The sequence below is a fragment of the Chroicocephalus ridibundus genome, chromosome 28 (genome assembly GCF_963924245.1).
Source record: "Chroicocephalus ridibundus chromosome 28, bChrRid1.1, whole genome shotgun sequence".
Classification (NCBI taxonomy): Eukaryota; Metazoa; Chordata; class Aves; order Charadriiformes; family Laridae; genus Chroicocephalus; species Chroicocephalus ridibundus.
The window spans coordinates 498768-516595 of record NC_086311.1 but is presented as its reverse complement, the minus strand read 5'-3'; the positions used below and the strand labels follow the sequence as shown (position 1 = coordinate 516595).

The window sequence follows — 17828 nt, the reverse complement described above, 5'->3', positions numbered from 1 at the left end:
GGCCGGAGGAGGCCCCGGAGATGCTGGGAGGGCTGGAGCCCCTCTGCTGTGGGGACAGGCTGAGAGAGCTGGGGGGTGTCATGGTTTAACCCCAACCAGCAACCGGGACCATGCGGCCACTCACCCACTTTCTACTGGTGGGATGGAGAGAGAATCGGGAGAGTAAAAGCAAAAAAACTCATGGGTTGATATAAAGGAAGTTTAATAAGTAGAGAAGAACATGGAATTCATTCACTACTTCCCATCAGCAGGAAGGTGTTCAGCCACCTGCATGACTTGGGTCCATCTCAAACGCATCTTAACGGGTCCGTCTCAAACGCACCAACTCCAAACGTCCTCTCCATTGGTTCTTCTCCCAGTTCTAAATGCTGAGCACGACGTCACATGGTACAGAACGTCCCTTTGGTCAGTTGGGGTCAGCTGTCCCGCCTGTGTCCCCCCAGCCTGCTCGCTGGCAGGGCGGTGTGAGGAGCAGAAAAGGCCTTCACTCGCTGCCAGCCCTGCTCAGCAGGAACGAAAACAGCCCTGTGTTACCAACACCGGGTCCAGCACAAACCCAAACCAGCCCCCTACCAGCCACCGTGAAGAAAATTAACCCTACCCCAGCCAAAACCAGCCCAGATTGTTCAGCCTGGAGAAGGGCAGGCTCCAGGGAGACCTTAGAGCCCCTCCCAGGATCTAAAGGGGCTCCAGGAGAGCTGGGAAGGGCCTTTTAACGAGGGCATGTAGCAATAGGACAAGGGGTAATGGCTTTCAACAGAAAGAGGGGAGATTTAGGTAAAAAAATAAGGAAGAACTTCGTTCTGAGGCTGGTGAGACAGTGGATCACGTTGCCCACAGAAGCTGTGGCTGCCCCATCCCTGGAGGGGCTCAAGGCCAGGCTGGACGGGGCTTGGAGCAACCTGGGCTGGTGGGAGGTGTCCCTGCCCAGGGCAGGGGGGTGGAACCAGATGAACTTGAAGGCCCCTTCCCACCCAAACCATTCCGTGATTCGATGAAGCCACCCCCACTCCCAACCCTTGCCACCTAAACCCAACATAGTCCCCAGCACAGGGAAGGGCCTTTCTCCAGCACCTCTGTCATGTGGTTCCCATCAGATCTTGGGGCTTGCTGCAGAGATAGGGCCGGACCTGGGAGCAGCTGGCACTCATGAGATCATGGTCATTCAAGAACAGACAAGGTTCATGGCCCTTCACTGGGATCCTGCAACGAGCAGCACAGGCACCGCTGGCACCGTGGGGTTCATGGTTGTCCCCTCAAGCACCAGGAGGGGACAAGGGCCGCCTGCGAGGGACAGCCCCAGCAGACACGTCCCACCAGGACCCTGCCCATCCCACCGCAGGACGGTCTCCTCACGGCCCCGGCTCCCAACGGGACTCACCTCTGGTTGAAGCTGCTGCCATCCACCCACTGCAGGCGCTCGCCCCGTCTCCGCAGCCCAAGCCAGTAATCCATGTTGCCCTTGAGGCGCAAGAGGAACTCCTGGGCACGACACAGAGAGAAGCCAACAGTCAGGAGATGCTGCCAGCCCCACGCCAGTCCCTCTCCCAGACCCACACTGGTCCCTGCCAGCCTCGCATGGCTACCAACAGCCCTGGGATGGCAGCAGCTCCCACCCCACGCCTGCTCCAACAAGCTCCAGAGCTGCTGCAGGAGCTCACCAGCCCGGCCAGCGCTCTCGCTCCTGCTCTGACACAGCTCGGCTCCAACCCCGGGCTCTGCACCCAACCCAGGAACACCCCCAAACCCCCACGCAGACACAACAGCCCCTCACTCACCATCTCCCACTCCCTCCGGGGCATGGCCAGCGAGGCCCCATGCGAGGAGCACTGCTCCTGGCTCCACTCCCAGCTGCCCTCAGCCCTCGACAGGTAGTAGCAGACATTGCGGTACCCAACCCAGTCCTCAGGACAGGCCAGCACCAGAGCCGCAGGCACAGCTGGATCCCCTCCATGTCTTCCTGCTGGAGAGGGAAGGGCAGAAGGGCAGAGGATTGGGCTCCGCAGGGACCAGGGGACACAGCTCCGCGGGGCAGGGAAGGAGGCAGCCGCTCCTCCCTTACCTGAGAGTGCAGCAACAGCCACGGCCAGAGCCAGCACCAGAGCCACCAGCACAGCCAGCACCACGACCCACACTGGATGGAGAGTGGGGCACCTGCCTGGAGGGAGAAAGAGCCACTCGGGGTGAGGACGGTGCTGTCCCCCTCCCAGCCCCACCACCCCCAGCACAACCTGCCCAGGGAACACAGGAGGGACCCCCCAGACCCCTCTACCCCACACACACTCAGCTGCAGCTTCTCAACCCCCTCCCCGGGCACAGCAACTGCCATCGGGCCATTCCCAGCTGGCAGCAAGGGACAGTCACACAGGGCGGGGACAAGGCTGTCACCCCACACACACTGGGGGACAGCCCCCAGCAGGAGAGCTGCCAGGCAGAGAGAGACGGGGGGGCTGATACAGCCCCCCAGGGAGGACCCAGCAGAACACAAGACCCTTTCCCAGACAGCTGGAAGAAGCCCCACACGTGCCAGCCCCACTCCTCCTGGGGTGACACTGCCACGGGGACACTGTCATAGAATCATAGAATCATAGGGTTGGAAGGGACCTCTGGAGATCATCTAGTCCAACCCCCCTGCCAGAGCAGGGTCACCTAGAGCAGGTTACACAGGAACACGTCCAGGTGGGTTTTGAATGTCTCCACAGATGGAGACTCCACCACCTCTCTGGGCAGCCTGTTCCAGTGCTCTGCCACCCTCAGGGTAAAGAAGTTCCTCCTCATGTTTAGGTGGAATTTCCTATGCTCAAGTTTGTGCCCATTGCCTCTTGTCCTGTCCCCGGGCACCACTGAAAAGAGCCTCGCCCCATCGTCCTGACACCCACCCTTTAAGTATTTATAAGCGTTGATAAGGTCACCCCTCAGACGTCTTTTTTCCAGACTGAAGAGACCCAAATCCCTCAGCCTTTCCTCATAAGAGAGGTGTTCCAGTCCCCTAATCATCTTTGTAGCCCTCCGCTGCACCCTTTCCAGCAGTTCCCCGTCCCTCTTGAACCGGGGAGCCCAGAACTGGACACAGTACTCCAGGCGCGGCCTCACCAAGGCAGAGTAGAGGGGGAGGATGACCTCCCTTGACCTGCTGGCCACGCTCTTCTTGATGCACCCCAGGATGCCATTGGCCTTCTTGGCTACAAGGGCACATTGCTGGCTCATGGTCATCCTGTCCCCTCCCAACAGGCCACACGGGGGGCCCCGCACTCACCCACAAGTCCTCTGCGTGGCCTTTCATCTGTGCCCCGAGGCATCTCTGCGTGTGGGGATTTCCCTCTGTCCTGGGGACTCAGGGGCTCCTCCACATTCCCCTCGCTGGAGCAGGATCTGTTCCCTTCTCCCATGGCACTCTGAAAAGCGGAACCACTGCACTCACAAGAAGCACAATCTTGCCTGTTTCAAGCCACTTCTACCACCCCTGCTCTCATCATTGTGTTGGGACATTGCAGGGAACACCAGGCAGGACATCAGGACCATTAACTCTGTTGGCTGACTGGCAGCACACCCGGCTGTCACAGATCAGCCCTGGCCACACGGTCTCACCCAGGCTGAGGAAGGCCATGCCAGGGAAGGGCTGTCCCTGCTCCCCCTGGGACGCTGCAGCCTGTCCCCAACACCTGGGGACACAAACACAGCCCCAGTGAGCTCAGGGACCAGCCCCTGGAGCCCAGCAGGGCCAGCGCCCTGGGGACGGTCGCTGATGTCTGGCTGAAGGAGGGCAGAAGGCAGACGAGGGAGGAACAGCCCCAGGTCTGGACATTCCCCTCCAGCCCCACTCACCCAGCTGAGCCCCGCAGCCCGGCCTCCACCAGCCCAGGCAGAAACCCCAACTGCCAGCAGCTGCTGGAGCACCAGCTCTCCGTCCTGGCAGGCAAATGCCAACGCCCGGCCCAGGAGAGCGGCAAGAGAGGCTCCGTCTGCACCAGGGCACGGGGCTGCTCTCCCCAGAGCTGCTCCTGCGCCTTTGCACAAAGCGGCTCCCGCAGCCCGGGCTTCTCTGGTGCGAAATCGACCGCTGCTGGCGATTCGTGACTCACACTCTGGCTCCCTGCCCAGACCCGCGACTCATCCTCTATGGCTGCCCCCCGGAAAAGCAGCAGCGGCTCCTCTCGAATCAACCTGCACTGAGACCGGATGCTCCAGCATCCACAGAGACGGGGACTGTGCGGGGAGCTGGAGCCGGAACCCCCCGCCCGGGAAAGCCCCGGCAGCACCAGGCCCTCCCGGGAACCCAGCGCAGCCCCGGGGAGCCCCGCCGACGGAGGAGCCCCAGCTCAGCCGGCGGAGCTCCGGGCAGCAGCGGGGGCCCCGCGGGGGAAGCGGCTCCCCGGCCCCGCACGGAGCCGGGCCATGAAGAGCGGGGGCGCACGGGGAGCGCCAGCCCGCCGGGCTCCCTTCCCCGCAGCCCCGCACCGAGCGGACGGCACCCAACAGCGCCCACCGCCAGCACCCACCTCCTCCGCTCCGCTCCCGCCGCCGCTCTGGCCCCGCTGAAGGGAGGGGCCTGATATTTGTACCCCGACACGGCCCGCCCACGCTCCAGCCAATCAGCGCGCAAGGACGAGGAGTGGCGATAGAGGCAGCCAATGGGAGCGCCGCCTCCAGCTCCCCTCAGCAGCCGCCCCTCGCCTCACGTTCCGCCCGGGCCCAGCGCCGCCGTTTTGGGTGCAAATTGCATCGTTTGGAATGATGTGTGTGGCAGACGCCTTTCAGGCGTGAGCTGAATGCTGTTGTCTTCCAGCTACGTCTTGGTATGCTGAGGGCACCTTCCGGTACACTTGCCTTGTTACGACTTCCCTCCTCTTCAGCCATCAAGTTTATTAATTATGACGATTAGCGGCCTGTGAGGAGGGTGACGGGCGGTATGTACGTGCCCCAGGGCCAACATAAAGGGGGCTCTATTGTCCCGCTTTACTGCTAAATCCGCCCCCCGGGGGTTGTTTCGTGCCCCCTTTCGTAGGGCCGGCGCGGGGGTATTTAAAGGGCCCGGTGGGGGGGCGCAGCCGGGGGGCAGTTGCAGCGGTGTCGGTAACGGGAAGGAGCGGGTGGGCAGAGCCGGGCGGCCGGTAAAGCCTGTGGGAGCCGGGGCGCGTCGGGGACCGAGGGGAAAAGCGGCAGCGGAGGAGGCCGGGGGCGCGGAGGAGGCCGGGGGTCCCGCAGCGGGCGAGCGTTGGGAGCGCGGTGGCTGGAGCGCAAAAAGGCGGAACCCAAAGGCTCTTTCAAGAGCCGCCCCCGGGGGTTCCGCGGAGGAGCCGGACACGGGTCTGGGCCGCACCCGGAGTGGGGGAGCTGCTCCCTGGTACCCCCGGGGCGAGGGCAAGGGGGATGGCGGGGCAGCCGTGAGCGCTGAACCGAGGGGTGGGCGCCACCGGGAGCGACCAGAAGAGCTGGGTCAGTCCCCAACGCCCACAGCTGCTTTCAGCTGCTGCTGGGGCTCCTCCTGCAGCAGCACCTTCTTGAGGGGTCAGGATTTGGGGGTGGCCCAAGGGCCCCCATGGGCAGGAAAACACGGGGACACAGGCTGAAGCTACCCCACTCCCACCACCAGCACCCCACGATGACAGGGATGGGGGCAGAAGACCCCGGGGGGCAGCTACCCCCTCACAGCCGTGTCCTCCAACGCTCCCAAAGGCGGGATGGAAAGTGCCAGCAGAGGGGAGGGGACAGGGCTGCCTCCAGCACACAGCCCTGCCCCAGCAGGAGACAAACACATGTAGAAATACATCATGTTTTAATAAACAAGACAAAACAGCAGGAAAAAAAAAAGCTTGCGTGTGAATGAGAGTCTAACTTTCAAGGGAGCCCCACAGGGGCCACTTCACCCCCTGGCTCTGTGTCCCCTCCACCCTGCACAGGGCCAGGGACCTGCACTGACATTGCTGCACCCAGCTCATCTGGCAGCAGCTGCTCCAGCTCCATCACCACAGCTCAGCATCACCTGTGAGGTGTGAGAGGAGCAAGATGGGTTCTGGGGCGGGCCCAGGAGGATGAAGGAACCAGTCCCAGGCTTGAGGTCCCAGTGCAGGCAGCACACAGCAGCTCCCAGCACCTCTCCCCACCTGCAGGACCAACCCAGAGCAGCAGCTGAGGGAAGGACACCCCCATGCTCCCCTGCGCTGCTGGAAGGGCTCAAGCTGTGAGGCCCCACCACGCAAAGGTCCTTTCTCCAGCGCCTCTGTCACCCCAGCGCTTGGGGCTTGCTGCAGATGTACAGCCGTGACTGGGAGCAGCCTGCACTCGCGACAGCCCCGTCGTACAAATACGCACACTCTCCTTGGCCCTGCACCTCAAACCTGCAACAAGCAGCACAGGCACCGCTGGCACCGTGGGGGTCGCGGTCGTCCCCTCAAGCACCAGGAGGGGACAAGGGCCGCCTGCGAGGGACAGCCCCAGCAGACACGTCCCACCAGGGCCCTGCCCGTCCCACCGCAGGACGGTCTCCTCACGGCCCCGGCTCCCAATGGGACTCACCTCTGGTTGAAGCTGCTGCCATCCACCCACTGCAGGCGCTCGCCCCGTCTCCGCAGCCCAAGCCAGTAATCCATGTTGCCCTTGAGGCGCAAGAGGAACTCCTGGGCACGACACAGAGAAGCCAACAGTCAGGAGATGCTGCTGCCAGCCCCATGCTCGTCCCTGCCAGCCCCACACAGCTACCAACAGCCCTGGGATGGCAGCAGCTCCCACCCCACGCCTGCTCCAACAAGCTCCAGAGCTGCTGCAGGAGCTCACCAGCCCGGCCAGCGCTCTCGCTCCTGCTCTGACACAGCTCGGCTCCAACCCCGGGCTCTGCACCCAACCCAGGAACACCCCCAAACCCCCACGCAGCCACAACAGCCCCTCACTCACCATCTCCCACTCCCTCCGGGGCATAGCCAGCGAGGCCCCATGCAAGGAGCACTGCTCCTGGCTCCACTCCCAGCTGCCCTCAGCCCTCGAGAAGGAGTAGCAGACATTGCGGTACCCGACCCAGTCCTCAGGACAGGCCAGCATTGGAGCCGCAGGCACAGCTGGATCCCCTCCATGTCTTCCTGCTGGAGAGGGAAGGGCAGAAGGGCAGAGGATTGGGCTCCGCAGGGACCAGGGGACACAGCTCCGCGGGGCAGGGAAGGAGGCAGCCGCTCCTCCCTTACCTGAGCGTACAGCAAGAGCCACGGCCAGAGCCAGCACCAGAGCCACCAGCACAGCCAGCACCACGACCCACACTGGATGGAGCGTGGGGCACCTGCCTGGAGGGGGAAAGAGCCACTCGGGGTGAGGACAGTGCTGTCCCCCTCCCAGCCCCACCACCCCCAGCACAACCTGCCCAGGGAACACAGGAGGGACCCCCCAGACCCCTCTACCCCACACACACTCAGCTGCAGCTTCTCAACCCCCTCCCCGGGCACAGCAACTGCCATCGGGCCATTCCCAGCTGGCAGCAAGGGACAGTCACACAGGGCAGGGACAAGGCTGTCACCCCACACACACTGGGGGACAGCCCCCAGCAGGAGAGCTGCCAGGCAGAGAGAGATGGGGGGGCTGATACAGCCCCCCAGGGAGGACCCAGCAGAACACAAGACCCTTTCCCAGACAGCTGGAAGAAGCCCCACACGTGCCAGCCCCACTCCTCCTGGGGTGACACTGCCACGGGGACACTGTCCCCTCCCAACAGGCCACAGGGGGGGCCCCGCACTCACCCACAAGTCCTCTGCATGGACTTTCACCTGTGCCCCGAGGCATCTCTGCGTGTGGGGATTTCCCTCTGTCCCGGGGACTCAGGGGCTCCTCCACATTCCCCTCGCTGGAGCAGGATCTGTTCCCTTCTCCTGTGGCACTCTGAAAAGCGGAACCACTGCACTCACAAGAAGCACAATCTTGCCTGTTTCAAGCCACTTCTACCACCCCTGCTCTCATCATTGTGTTGGGACATTGCAGGGAACACCAGGCAGGACATCAGGACCATTAACTCTGTTGGCTGACTGGCAGCACACCCGGCTGTCACAGATCAGCCCTGGCCACACGGTCTCACCCGGGCTGAGGAAGGCCATGCCAGGGAAGGGCTGTCCCTGCTCCCCCCGGGACGCTGCAGCCTGTCCCCAACACCTGGGGACACAAACACAGCCCCAGTGAGCTCAGGGACCAGCCCGTGGAGCCCAGCAGGGCCAGCGCCCTGGGGACGGTCGCTGATGTCTGGCTCAAGGAGGGCAGAAGGCAGACGAGGGAGGAACAGCCCCAGGTCTGGACATTCCCCTCCAGCCCCACTCACCCAGCTGAGCCCCGCAGCCCGGCCTCCACCAGCCCAGGCAGAAACCCCAACTGCCAGCAGCTGCTGGAGCACCAGCTCTCCGTCCTGGCAGGCAAATGCCAACGCCCGGCACAGGAGAGCGGCAAGAGAGGCTCCGTCTGCACCAGGGCACGGGGCTGCTCTCCCCAGAGCTGCTCCTGCGCCTTTGCACAAAGTGGCTCCCGCAGCCCGGGCTTCTCTGGTGCGAAAACGACCGCTGCTGGCGATCCGTGACCCCCACTCTGCCTCCCTGCCCAGAGCCGTGACCCCCACTCTATGGCTCCCAGCCCGGAAAAGCAGCAGCGGCTCCTCTCGATTCAACCTGCACTGAGACCAGATGCTCCAGCATCCACAGAGACGGGGACTGTGCGGGGAGCTGGAGCCGGAACCCCCCGCCCGGGAAAGCCCCGGCAGCACCAGGCCCTCCCGGGAACCCAGCGCAGCCCCGGGGAGCCCCGCCGACGGAGGAGCCCCAGCTCAGCCGGCGGAGCTCCGGGCAGCAGCGGGGGCCCCGCGGGGGAAGCGGCTCCCCGGCCCCGCACGGAGCCGGGCCATGAAGAGCGGGGGCGCACGGGGAGCGCCAGCCCGCCGGGCTCCCTTCCCCGCAGCCCCGCACCGAGCGGACGGCACCCAACAGCGCCCACCGCCAGCACCCACCTCCTCCGCTCCGCTCCCGCCGCCGCTCTGGCCCCGCTGAAGGGAGGGGCCTGATATTTGTACCCCGACACGGCCCGCCCACCGCTCCGGCCAATCAGCGCGCAAGGACGAGGAGTGGCGATAGAGGCAGCCAATGGGAGCGCCGCCTCCAGCTCCCCTCAGCAGCCGCCCCTCGCCTCACGTTCCGCCCGGGCCCAGCGCCGCCTTTTTGGGTGCAAATTGAATCATTTGGAATGATGTGTGTGGCAGACGCCTTTCAGGCGTGAGCTGAATGCTGTTGTCTTCCAGCTACGTCTTGGTATGCTGAGGGCACCTTCCGGTACACTTGCCTTGTTACGACTTCCCTCCTCTTCAGCCATCAAGTTTATTAATTATGACGATTAGCGGCCTGTGAGGAGGGTGACGGGCGGTATGTACGTGCCCCAGGGCCAACATAAAGGGGGCTCTATTGTCCCGCTTTACTGCTAAATCCGCCCCCCGGGGGTTGTTTCGTGCCCCCTTTCGTAGGGCCGGCGCGGGGGTATTTAAAGGGCCCGGTGGGGGGGCGCAGCCGGGGGGCAGTTGCAGCGGTGTCGGTAACGGGAAGGAGCGGGTGGGCAGAGCCGGGCGGCCGGTAAAGCCTGTGGGAGCCGGGGCGCGTCGGGGACCGAGGGGAAAAGCGGCAGCGGAGGAGGCCGGGGGCGCGGAGGAGGCCGGGGGTCCCGCAGCGGGCGAGCGTTGGGAGCGCGGTGGCTGGAGCGCAAAAAGGCAGAACCCAAAGGCTCTTTCAAGAGCCGCCCCCGGGGGTTCCGCGGAGGAGCCGGACACGGGTCTGGGCCGCGCCCGGAGCGGGGGAGCTGCTCCCCGGTACCCCCGGGGCGAGGGGAAGGGGGATGGCGGGGCGGCCGTGAGCGCCGCCGGGAGCGACCGAAAGAGCTGCTGCCCCGAGGGACGGGGAGGTGCGAGGGGGCGGCGAGGGCTGGTCCCTGCCCGTGTCGCCGAAAGAGCTGCCCCGAGCGAGGGGCGAAGGGGGGCGGCACTACAAGAGCCGCCCCGAGGGACGGCCGCCCCCCGGGGGGCTGGAACCCGCACCGAGGGGCGGGCGAGGCCCGGCCCCGCTCGACCCCCCCCGGGGAAGGCAAGAGGCCTGTTGTGGCGGGGTGTAGAGAGCAAAAAGACACGAGGAGCCCAACTGGGGAAAAGTGGGGCGTTCCCCTGAAGCTGTAAGGTTGCGGGTTGTTCCAAAGCGTTGAAAATAATAAAAGCGTGTTCCCTTGAGGGGAACTCGGCTCCTCGGAACGGGAAAACCGCCCCTCCGAATCTTCAGCCCCCTGCCCGCTGAGCAGGCGTGACTGGGAGCAGCCTGCACTCGTGTCGCGTTGAAAGGACTGTAGTTTCGCTATTCGCCTGTCAGAGTCCCAGGACTCCCCCGTTTTTTACGTACCCTGTGATGGCCAGACAAGTCTTCGCCCCCCTGGGCTGCACAAGAGAGAGCAAAGCCAGCCTTGACTGCTCTTTGAGCACAGAGACTTCACCTCGTTACCCAAATTCCACAGGATGTCCCAGCCAAACTGAGTCCCACGAGTGCAGCTCTTACCATGGAATAAATCCGCAGGGACGTCTTCACCTCCATCAAGGCGCTCGCTCAAAGCCTCACCCAGCCGGACTCGGGATGTTCCCAGGCATCTCCCGCCTCTCTGGCAACCTGCCTGGCTCACCCCCCTCGGCACAGACAACTTCTTCCTCAGACCTCATCCAACTGTACCTCGTTCTTAGAACTTTCTAGCATTCAGCTGCCAAACCATGCTGCTGATGACTAACACCTGCGCTAACAATTAGCGGTGATGGCTGAACCTGGCGAGGGGTGGCTCTTGCTGCATTTCTGCTGCCACCTTCCTGTTGACCCCGGCTGCCCCTGGGCTCTGTGTAATGTGGAGTTAATTAACTGATGATGCTGGTTGTCCCTGCAGTTCATTATCCCCAACACCAGGAAGTTTTCTGGAGCATGTTGGTGGTGGCATTTGAGGTTTCTTCAGGTGGATCCTTTACCCTCCACCTGCAGCTCCCCAGAAGCAAAATCCCACTTTCCAGGGCCAGGCTGACCTTTAATTTGCTGTATTTCATACCAAAACCTGCAGGAAAACTCCCCGGCCTGGGGGCCTCGGGGCACACCTCATCAAATACCGCACCGGGGAGGGAGGGGGGGTCCAGCACCCTCCCATGGCCCCCAGGGGCTAAAAATCACCGCGTTTCCACCCAAAATGGCCCGAGAAGAACGCCCGCAATGGCGTGACAGCGGGGTGAGAGCCCTTATCCCCAGTGAGCGCTCTCTCAAGGCACACTCCCACTGGATGGCCCGCTCGGAGCAACAACGGGCTCGGAGACCGGCGGTGGGTTTTGTGCTCGGAGTCGCCCTTAAAAACGCTCCCTCGCGGCTTCGCTCTGCTCTTCCACCCGCCGCCGCTGCCCACAAGGAGCCGTTTCCCAAAGGAACGCTGCTTTTTTTCAAAGTTTTGGGGCAAAACAAGGTGCCTGAAGGTCTTCTCCCGCTGGGGAGAGCAGCCGCCGCCTCCTCCCACTGCCAGAGCAGCGCTGTCGCTCCCATGGACTAATATATGGGTTTTTTTTCCCCTCTTTCCTACCCCTTTCAACCATCAGGAAAGAGCATGGGTGATGTGTTTGCAATTTGCAGGGTGCCAGTGAATTTGGGGGGACGTTTTCTAGCTCTTTGGGTCTTAGCGCTGCTCCCATCCCACGGCAGAGGGCGGAGAAAAACGGAGCCGGGGACGGGGGAAAACACAAAACGTGTTGCATTCAGCTACAAAAACACACCCCACAAACGGCTTGTTTGGTCTCTCTAGAGGCAGATTTGCAGGAGATCCGGGTGGATTCGTGCTCCGGCGAAAGCTCAAAATGCAGCATTAAAATTCCCCTCTGGGAAAGGGGGTGACGAAAGCCCCAGAGATGCTCCCCCCAAAAAATACAGGAGGGGACAGAACATCCCTTCCTGAGGGGGATTTTGCTTTCAGGGTGGGATGGGGCTTGCTGAGAGTTGGATCTCGGGGTCGAGCCCTTGGTTTAGATACTTACGGGGGGGGATGCATCACCCTGGAGCTGCCCACATTCTTCTGCTTTCGGCATAAAACCCCAAATTCAAAGGAAATGAACCCAAGCCCAGGGTGGAGCTGCTGGAAACTGCCCCAAACGGGTAAGCGCGAAGCTGGGGAATCCCGTCTTTTGTTAAATCTCAAAAAAAAAGGCGGAGATTTCTCCCCAGTCGCCTTTCCAACCCCCAGGTTGCCACGAGAAGCCATCGGATCCGCAGAGTCCACCACGAGGTGGGGACACAACCCAAGGGACACGGTGGTAAATCCAACGGGATTTTGGGGACTCGTTTCTGGGAGAGGGGAAAAAAAAATCTTCCTTTAACATCCCGGTAACGAGAGAAACTTAAAAACGCAACTTCCGATCCCACGTCTGCTTTTAGCTCTCCCGGAGGCTGAGCGCTGAAATCGGATTATTTTTACTGGAATTATTTTCTTGGCTGGAGAGGGGCTGGTTGGGGGGAAATCGGGGCGATTCCCTTTCGTGACTTCCCACTAATGTACAATGAATAGGATTAATAATTGTGGGATGCTTTGGGAGCTCCCCCACCGCCCACCCCCCCCTTGGGTTCAAGGCGCTGGACCTTTTCATTTGCAAAATAAAAACAGAAAAAAGAGGGGTTAAGGGAACGGGAGGCATCTCCCCACACCGTTGGGCAGATAAAAGTCAACGGGGGCCCGGACAGAGAGCACGGGAAGCCCAGCTGACGATTTGGAGAGAAACAGCTCTAGAATCCGTGGGGTTTTTAATGCTTGTGGGTCGTTCTTGCTCAGTGCTTAAGGTTGCTTTGGGGCCAAACCCATCAGTTGGGTTTCGGTGCTCCCTCCATCCCCGGTGGCTTCTTCATCTGGAGTCATCCCCCGGAGGAGGCTGGGGCCGGCGGCAGGTGCCACCCGGGGTCTCTTCCAGCTTGTCCTTGCACCAAAACACGTGCTGGGGAGGTGACGAGAGGGACACTGGCCACGCCGCCACGAACCCACCTCCAGCCCCACTTTTATTGCGTTGCCTGTTCCAGGGGGTCACCGTCGCCATTCCAAGCAGTTCCAAGGGGTCCAAGGCATCCAGTGGGGTCTAACTGGTTCTAAGGGGATCCAAGGGTTCCAGGCAGTTCCAAGGGGTTGCAAGAGGATCCCCGAAGGATTTGAAGTTTTTCCAAGGGGATCCAAACGGTTCCAAGGAGTTCCAAGGGGTGCCAAGTGGTTTGAAACGGATCGAATGGGATCCAAAAAGTTCCAAGGGTATCCAAAGTTATTGGAAGATTTCCAAGGGGTTCCAAGGATTTCCAATGTGATGCAAGGGGTATCAAGGGGGTCCGAGGTGTTCCAAGGGGAGCCAAGGGCTTGCAAAGTATTCCAAGGGGAGCCAAGATGATCCAATCGGCAAATAGGAAGCGGGAAGAAGACCCGGCACCACAGCGGGGCTGGGCGGGGGCGGCGGGACAAGCTCTCTCTGCAGGCAGCCCCCGGCCTCCCCCAGCTCCTCTCTGCCTCCAGCCGCGGCCAGGGCAGGGGCCGCATCCAGCCACGCGCCGGCCCCTCGTCCAGCGCTCAGGCGGTGACCCCTGCAGGGACGGGAGGAACAGACAGTGTCACCCAGGGCCACCTCCCTCTCCCCAACCCTCCGCTCTGGGCGTCTCGGTGCCCCCCTCCCGCAGCCGGGGGTTGCTGTGGGGGGAGCACGGAGAGCTGGGGCCGCCCCGTCCGTCCCCACGCCGTACCTGTGCCCGTGCTGCCAGACCCACTGTCGGTGCCTGCGAGAGAGAAACAGCCGTGAGCTGCCAGCCCCGGGCTCGCTACGGGCACGGGGCATGTGCCAGGAGCCGGCCGGGAGCCACGGCCGCGCTGCAGCCACCGGGAGAGGAGGATGGTGCCGCGAGCACCGGGGGGGACACACGACCTCTTCCGTACGTCCCCGCTACGGGGCTGCAACGAGGGGCGGCACAGGGAGGATGGGGGTCGGGAAATGCCGGCAGCGGCCAGAAACCGGAGCCACGAGACCCCCCCGGCACTGGGCAGCGGCTGGAGCCGGACCGGCCCCCGCTACTCACTTGACGCCATGCCGTAGCCCGCCTTCTTCTTCCCTGCAGAGAGAGAGAGGCATCAGCACCCACCGCGCTTCCCCAACAGCCTCGGGGGCTCCCCAGAGCACAGGGGCTCGTGCCCACAGACCCCCCTGGCCCTGCCTTCCTCCCGCACCCCTCTGCCTCACCGGCCCCGATGCTTTACCCCACTTCTGCTTCCATACGAGAAATCCACAGATGGCAGCGACGGCCCCGACGGCAACGGCCACCCCCAGCACGATGGCCCACAGGTTGGACTCCGTCTCTGGGGGAGAGCAGCGCCGTGAGCAGGGGAAGGGCAACCACCCCGGCCCACCCCTCCACGTGCCCAAGGCCACCGGGCTCACCCCACGCGTAGAGGCCGGGCTCGGGCAGGCTGGCGTGCTCCACGCGGCACCGGTACTTGTCCTGCTCCCCCGGGCGGGCCTCGATGGAGGCCCAGGTGTAGTAGGTGCCGTCGCTGTTGGGCGCGACGCTGCCCCACTCCGTCTCCTGGTCCCTCACCTCGCCGTCCTTCAGCCAGCTGACGGTGATGGGCCGCGGGTAGAAGCCGTGAGCGCGGCAGCGCAAGGTCAGGATCCCGTGGGCCTCCTTCCCCGACACTCGGACCGCGGGGGGCTCTGGGGAGGGGGTGGCGGTGAGGGACGGCACACGCACCCGCGCTGGCCGCTCCCCAGCCTCCCCGTCTCGCCCTCACCTTTCCTCTCCAGCACGGCCCGCCCGTAGCTCACGTATTTCTTCAGCCACTCGATGCAGGTGTTCTGCAGGTACTGCTTCATTCGCTCAGCGACAGTCCCGTCCTCCTCCCACTTCCTCTTGGTGATTTGTGCCGCCGCGTCCGCCGCGGTGAACGTCATCGTGTCCATGTCAAAGGCGATGAAGTCCCTCCCGTCGTAGGCGTACTGCCGATACCCCCTGGTGCTACCGTCCTCCTGGAGGTCACAGCCATACATGGTCTGCACTGTGTGAACCCCTGGAACGCGACCAGGAGCCGGGGCTGAGGGGCTGCTGCAGCCCGGGGCCCGCAGTGGGGCACAGACCCCCCGGCAGCACCCCCCACCCCAGCCCTGGGTGAGCCCATCGGGCACCGGCACCGGGGCTGCCCCCCGTCCTGCCCGGGGCCCACAGCACTCGGGGTGTCACCCAGAGCCGTGATGCAGACCCACGGCACCCATGGCGTGGCTGGGCTGGCACCCAGCCCCACGGCACCCTGGGACAGCGAGGGGCTGGGATGGGTCTTGAAGGCCGTGGGGGGCACAAGGAGACGGGATGGGGCTGGGGGAGCCCCTCTGGCTGTGGGATGGGGGCCCTGAGCACCGTGGGGAGGGCAAGGGGCTGGGACACTGTCGGGGGGGGGGAGCCCCTCTGCTTCTGGGGGTCTCATCTGCTGTGGGGACAGTGAGGGGCTGGGACATGGTGGCCAGGAGCCTCCCAGTTCTGGGATGGGGGCTTTGGGCACTTAGGGGTGGAGTGGCCAGAAGCCCCCCCCCCCCCAGTCTCTGGGACAGGGGCTCCCAAGCACTGTGGGGCAGGGACAGGGCAGCCGCCACCCCCTCGGGCTGGGGGACAGAGTGGCTGGGAGGAGCCCTGTGACAATGACATCGGGCAGGGAAGGGCCGGCACCAGCCGGGGCAGCAGCGTGGGGCAGGGCAGGATCGGGGCCGGGGGGAAGACAGGAGGGGGGACTCTCCCAGCCCCACCGAGCCCCAGCCCAGCCCACACTCACCCCGGCTCTGGTTGTAGCGGCTCCGCAGTGTCTCCAGGCTGACGCGGTCAACCTGCTGATTGCCCTGTAAGATCTGGGTCTCCCTGTCCCAGTACGCCTGGTCCAGGTTGGCCGCCATCCAGTCCGCCCCGGGCATTTCTCTCCCCGTCTCGCTGTCGTAGCGCGAGATGACGTTCCCGTCCACGTACCCCACAGCCACGAACTGAGGCACCCCCGGGCTGGGCTCCGACACGGCAACGTAGAAGTTGCGCAGGGAGTGGGGCCCTGCGGGGACACGGGGGGTGGTGAGAGGTGGGGGGCAACGGGGCTCGGGGGGGTAGGGGGGTGACAGGGATGAGGGTGCCCAGGGTGCCGGGGTGGGCAGCGGGGCTGGGTGGGGGGGTCTCAGGGCAGCAGATCGGGGGGTGGGGGGCAGGGTCAGGGGGGATGTGACCGGTGGGGGGATGTTGGGGAGCCCGGTGTGTCCAGGAGGGGTCCTGGTTCCCGGAGAGCCTGGAAGCTCCCGGTATCAAGGAGAAGGGGGGGCTGGGGATGGAAGACTTGGGGTGCCCAGGAAGGGGGGGGTCCCGATGTCACGGAGGGCGGCCCGGGGCTGGGACACCTGGGACACCCAGAAAGGGGGGCTCAGGGGGGTCATGCTGCCAAGGGCGGCAGATCCAGGGGAGGCTCCGGGGGACCAGGAAGGGGGTCCAGGGTTGGGGAGGGGGGTCCAGGCACCCGGGAAAGGGGGTTCCAGAGTATCCGGCGGGGTCCTGGGAAGGGGGATGTGGGGGGGAAGAGGGTCTGGGGGTGGGATGCAGTGGTCGGAAAGGGAGGTCCAGGGGGTTTCCTGTGCCCGGGGGGGTGTTCCCGGTGCATGGGAACGGGTGTCCAGGGGGGGTCCCTGTGGCCAAGAATGGAGCAGGGATTGAGGGGGAGGTGAAGGGGGGGTTCCTGATGGCAAGAAAAAGGGGTTCAGGGGGTTCCCGGTGCCCAGGGATAGAGGGGTGTCAAGAGGGGGTTCCCGGTGCCCAAAGAAGGGGGTCCAGGGGGGTCTCGGTGCCCAGGGAAGGAGGGGGGTGAAGGAAGGCGAGGAGCGGGGCGGGGGCGGAGGGTGCCATGAAAAGGGTGTTCTGGGGCGTCCCTGTGCCCGGGGATGGAGGGGGGTAAAGGGGGGGGTCCCGGTGCCCGGAGAAGCGGTGTCCAGGGGGTCGCGGTGCCCAGGGAAGGAGGGGGGTGAAAGGGGAGGTGTCCCGCTGCCAAGAAAAGGGGGTCCAGGGGAGTCCCGGTGCCCGGGGATGGAGGGGGATCAGGAGGGGGGGGTCCCGGGTCCCCGCTCACCGCCCGCCGCCCCGCCGAGGACCCCCAACAGCAGCAGGAGCCGCGCCAGCGCCCGGTCCGGGCCCATCGCGATGCTCCGCTCCGCTCTGCGACAGCCCCGAGTCCGCGCGGGACACACCGCTCCCGCCACGCCCCCAGGCCCCGCGATTGGCGCCGCCACCCACCGCCCGCCAATGGCAGCCCGAGCTGCCTCGGACGTCACCGGGCGCCAGGCAGATCCCGGCTCCGCAGGTTGGAACCGAAAGCGAAAGGGCCGGAGGCAGCGCGGGGTTGCGGGGGGGGGAAGGGGAATCCCGGAACGCCAACCCCCGCCCGGGACCTTCGCCCCGGGACTTCCACGGGGCAGCCTCGCCCTCAGGCCCCCCGGGACCCTCCTCAGGGCCCGACACCCCCCCGCACCCCCGCTCTGCCCGTGTCCCCCCGCCCCGGGGTCACCGCTGGGGCCCCACAGCCCCAGAAACGTCCCCCCCCGGCCCCGGTCTTGTCCCCGGGCCCCCAGTGCCCTGTCCGGCCCCGGGGGAGACCTCGGTGTCCCGCACCCCACGGTTCTCCGGGGGCTGGTTTGGCACCCAGTGTCCCCCCTTCCCTGCGCCCCTCGCCCCGCTCATCCCGCTCCCGCCGTCCCCCACGCTGACGTCCCCGACGCCCTCACGCCCGGTGGGTCTGGAGGGATC

General features: G+C 64.7%; 3 protein-coding genes across 6 annotated transcripts; all 3 read right to left on the bottom strand.

The window, feature by feature from the left end:
- Window positions 1-201: 201 nt before the first annotated feature.
- Window positions 202-12351, bottom strand: LOC134507861 (C-type lectin domain family 2 member B-like). 3 transcript variants are annotated; one of them, XM_063318822.1, is made up of 7 exons: window positions 10542-12351; window positions 3257-3395; window positions 2063-2158; window positions 1779-1960; window positions 1382-1482; window positions 1075-1203; window positions 202-500 (listed from the first exon to the last, which is right to left on the bottom strand). In XM_063318822.1, exons 1-6 carry the CDS (start codon window positions 10575-10577, stop codon window positions 1080-1082), a joined length of 678 nt encoding a protein of 225 aa, XP_063174892.1. In that variant the 5' UTR covers window positions 10578-12351; the 3' UTR covers window positions 202-500; window positions 1075-1079. The 3 variants fall into 3 exon arrangements, with proteins under 3 accessions (XP_063174892.1, XP_063174891.1, XP_063174893.1); XM_063318821.1 differs by having other exon boundaries at window positions 1779-1963; window positions 10542-11059; XM_063318823.1 differs by lacking the exons at window positions 2063-2158; window positions 10542-12351 and adding an exon at window positions 4500-4553 and having other exon boundaries at window positions 1779-2062.
- On the bottom strand, window positions 5760-8381 carry LOC134507863 (C-type lectin domain family 2 member B-like). The gene is given in 5 exon segments (XM_063318824.1): window positions 5760-6338; window positions 6517-6617; window positions 6892-7076; window positions 7176-7386; window positions 7389-8381. Coding segments are annotated over 5 exon segments (666 nt in total). The 5' UTR covers window positions 7443-8381; the 3' UTR covers window positions 5760-6223.
- Window positions 12352-12451: 100 nt separating the features above from the next.
- On the bottom strand, window positions 12452-17312 carry LOC134507835 (class I histocompatibility antigen, F10 alpha chain-like). 2 transcript variants are annotated; one of them, XM_063318764.1, is made up of 9 exons: window positions 17155-17312; window positions 15835-16098; window positions 14806-15081; window positions 14456-14728; window positions 14275-14373; window positions 14097-14129; window positions 13767-13799; window positions 13550-13610; window positions 12452-13516 (listed from the first exon to the last, which is right to left on the bottom strand). In XM_063318764.1, exons 1-8 carry the CDS (start codon window positions 17219-17221, stop codon window positions 13597-13599), a joined length of 1059 nt encoding a protein of 352 aa, XP_063174834.1. In that variant the 5' UTR covers window positions 17222-17312; the 3' UTR covers window positions 12452-13516; window positions 13550-13596. The 2 variants fall into 2 exon arrangements, with proteins under 2 accessions (XP_063174834.1, XP_063174833.1); XM_063318763.1 differs by having other exon boundaries at window positions 12452-13610.
- Window positions 17313-17828: the final 516 nt, after the last annotated feature.

What these genes read in the sequence shown, in the direction of transcription:
- LOC134507861 (XM_063318821.1), bottom strand. Translation starts at nt 10,577, where the DNA reads ATGGAGGTGAAGACGTCCCTGCGGATTTATTCCATG. An exon ending in CCCTGCGGATTTATTCCATG is followed by an intron (nt 3,396 to 10,541) that starts GTAAGAGCTGCA and finishes TCCGCTTTTCAG; the next exon opens with AGTGCCATGGGAGAAGGGAA. An exon ending in GGCAGCAGCTTCAACCAGAG is followed by an intron (nt 1,204 to 1,381) that starts GTGAGTCCCGTT and finishes TGCTCGTTGCAG; the next exon opens with GATCCCAGTGAAGGGCCATG.
- LOC134507835 (XM_063318763.1), bottom strand. Translation starts at nt 17,221, where the DNA reads ATGGGCCCGGACCGGGCGCTGGCGCGGCTCCTGCTGCTGTTGGGGGTC. An exon ending in CCTCGGCGGGGCGGCGGGCG is followed by an intron (nt 16,099 to 17,154) that starts GTGAGCGGGGAC and finishes GTGTCCCCGCAG; the next exon opens with GGCCCCACTCCCTGCGCAAC. An exon ending in GGGCTACGGCATGGCGTCAA is followed by an intron (nt 13,800 to 14,096) that starts GTGAGTAGCGGG and finishes TCTCTCTCGCAG; the next exon opens with GCACCGACAGTGGGTCTGGC.